We start from the raw sequence: 2,606 nt of genomic DNA on the forward strand, positions 1-2,606 counted from the left end.
AAATAAATCTTGCACAGTAAATTCTCAGTCAATTCCCAGTTTTTCATACATTTTACTGTACATAGATAGAATATTATCAAACACACAATGTGTTTAAAAATCCAACAATCATTTGTCAGATGAATTATTTTTTTCAGGATTGTTCAAATTTTCTTAAGAAGAAGAATTCTGTAAACTTGATTCATTTCTGGACTTTACTATTTGACTCATTAGCGCAACTAGTGTTTGAATATGGAACTGCATCCACCATCATCACTCCTAGGTAGAATTCAGGGGGCCAATCAGATTTCAGCTGGGGCCAATGCCCCAGTGGCCCCGCCCCTAACATTAATCCTAATCATGTTTTAATTTACAAATGATTCAATCAGCTCAAAGTGTGTGGGGGAACTATTAACTGGAAAACAATTATGAACACCTCACTTTTTTCATATTCTTATCTGAGAAGCAGGGATTTAATCTTGGATTAAATTGTAAATTAACATAGCCAATTTGATTTTAGATCTATATAAGACAGTTTTAACATTTCAGAATAATCATTACAATTGATAAAACAACTCTCCACTTTATCACGTAAATATACTTTGACAAATCTAATATGAATTGTGTCAAAATGTATATTTATATAGTTTAATGCCGAAAATTGTCTGTTGGCATCTCTTTTTTTATCTCATAAAAGCTTGCATCACTGCTCTGACTTCCTGTCAGGCTGCCCTCTAAGCAGCAGCAGCAGGTCCATCCAGGCTGAGCCTCCACACCTGCAGTGAGGCGATGCGGCCTGGACCAAAATAAAAAAAATAAAAATAAAAAAAATGTGATGCAACGAGTGTTTTGGATCGATTTTGGAATGAGGAGCAGACACTTGTATTTGCCTAACATTTGTGAGCTTTAACTAATTGCACGTTAACAAACAGCTAAGATACGATTTAAAATAAATGTACCCAGTATTATTTGTATTATTTTTTTTACTGATAATAATAAAAACCTGCAGCAGACATATCAGGTCACCTTGCTCACACACACCTACCTATGCTCGTTTCAGAGAAACTCAGCCCGCTGGACTGAAAGCTGTGAGAAGGAGGCGGCATGCTTSTTGTTGATGTTTAATTCCTCTTGAAAGGAGAAAAAACAAAAGCAGAAATCACGACGCTCTTAATGAGCGATACAAAGATGAGCGCTACTGGCTCACGAGCCAACCCCGACGATGCGTTCACTTGCTGTGGCATTCTCGGACCACCRGCGCCGCCGCTCCGTYCCGRTGAATGTGCCCGAGCCCGTATCGGTTACTGGCCCGCGGCTGCTGGGGCGTATCTCGGGTCTTTTCGTCTCCACAGCGTGTCGAACAGCAAGCAGATCGCTAGTCTTGCTGCTGAGTCCATGTGCGCATGTCACATTAAAAAAAAAAGCATACTTGTTCTGCTGCTGTGACGCTTATTTTCCCAAGCGTGCGTGAACGTTACACTTTGGCAAGCTGTCCTCCGCCATTTTTATTTAATAAAGCGCGTTAATTAATTAGCTAACTTTAGCTACCGTCATTTAATGATAGTCACAGAATAATTAAATAATTTATTAGCTATGTTATGTACAATTTGGAGTTTAGGCTTCATATAATTCTAAATACCTTTGGAAATATTTTCAATATGTAGTAAACACAAACAAGAGAGAAAGTGGCTAACAAGTTGCGGAAATTTGTAAACTCTGGTCAACAGGTTTACCACAAGTTAAAAATACTATATATAATTAGCTAGTATATTTCAGTAGTATGTGATATTTTATATGAATTTGAAATAATTGAAAATGATTTGAGATAAGCTTGAACCTGAGCATCGTGCGCCACCATCTGTCTTATACACGGTGATGCGTTCAGGTGTAGGCTAAGTGGCTAGTCACTTATTGTGCTGCCTTCAGGGATTATACRTTTCAAACTCCAGGTGTCACTTTTAAAAAAATAGAGAAAAATCATGGATTTTTAATTGTTTATCATATCCAAAAAAAAATGTTTAGACATGAAATGGTTTCTGATATTACTTTTAAATTTAGATTTTAATCTATAAAACGAACTATTAACTAGTCTAAATTAGTTACTTTAGTATTTTTCGTGTAAAAAATGACTGTTGATTCTGTTGAAATGACTTCTATTAGTTATATTTAAATTAATTTTTGTTGAGAAATTACCTAAAAGGAATATAACTTTTTAAATACAGTATTTCAAAAACACAAATGAGATTTTAAAGCTTTTTTTTTCATCTTTTGCTTCTTGTATAACAAATGTCATGTGGCCAAACATGTTTAAAATTGTGTAAATCCGGTATTGTTTTAATGTTTGTTAAAATTTTTTGTAATTTAAACCCCCTCTCAAACCACTATTAAATTCCAATTAACAATCTCACAAAAATATTGCTAATCTGCAGAAAACACATTCAAACTTTATGAAGACATTGTTAAAGTGCTCTATAAATATTTTCTAATGACAAAAGAAAACAATTAGATTCATTTTAAAACATCCAAGAACACATGYTGCACGTTTTTGCCATGCAGATCTCAAACAAGTGACTTTTTTTCTTTTGTGACGCAATTTCTTTTCATGCAAAAAAAAAGGGGGGTGGGTG

The 2,606-nt window shown here is 34.8% G+C and overlaps 1 protein-coding gene across 1 annotated transcript in view; it reads right to left on the reverse strand.

Annotated features, from left to right (window-relative positions):
* Positions 1–1,416, reverse strand: part of nkap (NFKB activating protein) — a gene marked incomplete at its 3' end in the record, with an annotated part of 27,475 nt that extends 26,059 nt beyond the window's left edge. Inside the window, 1 exon segment of the mRNA XM_014004063.1 lies at positions 1,025–1,416. Within this exon segment, the coding sequence (XP_013859517.1) occupies positions 1,025–1,085 (61 nt within the window).
* Between the last annotated feature and the right edge of the window lie 1,190 nt (positions 1,417–2,606).

Source organism: Austrofundulus limnaeus, unplaced genomic scaffold, assembly GCF_001266775.1.
Source record: "Austrofundulus limnaeus strain Quisiro unplaced genomic scaffold, Austrofundulus_limnaeus-1.0 Scaffold1, whole genome shotgun sequence".
NCBI lineage: Eukaryota > Metazoa > Chordata > Actinopteri > Cyprinodontiformes > Rivulidae > Austrofundulus > Austrofundulus limnaeus.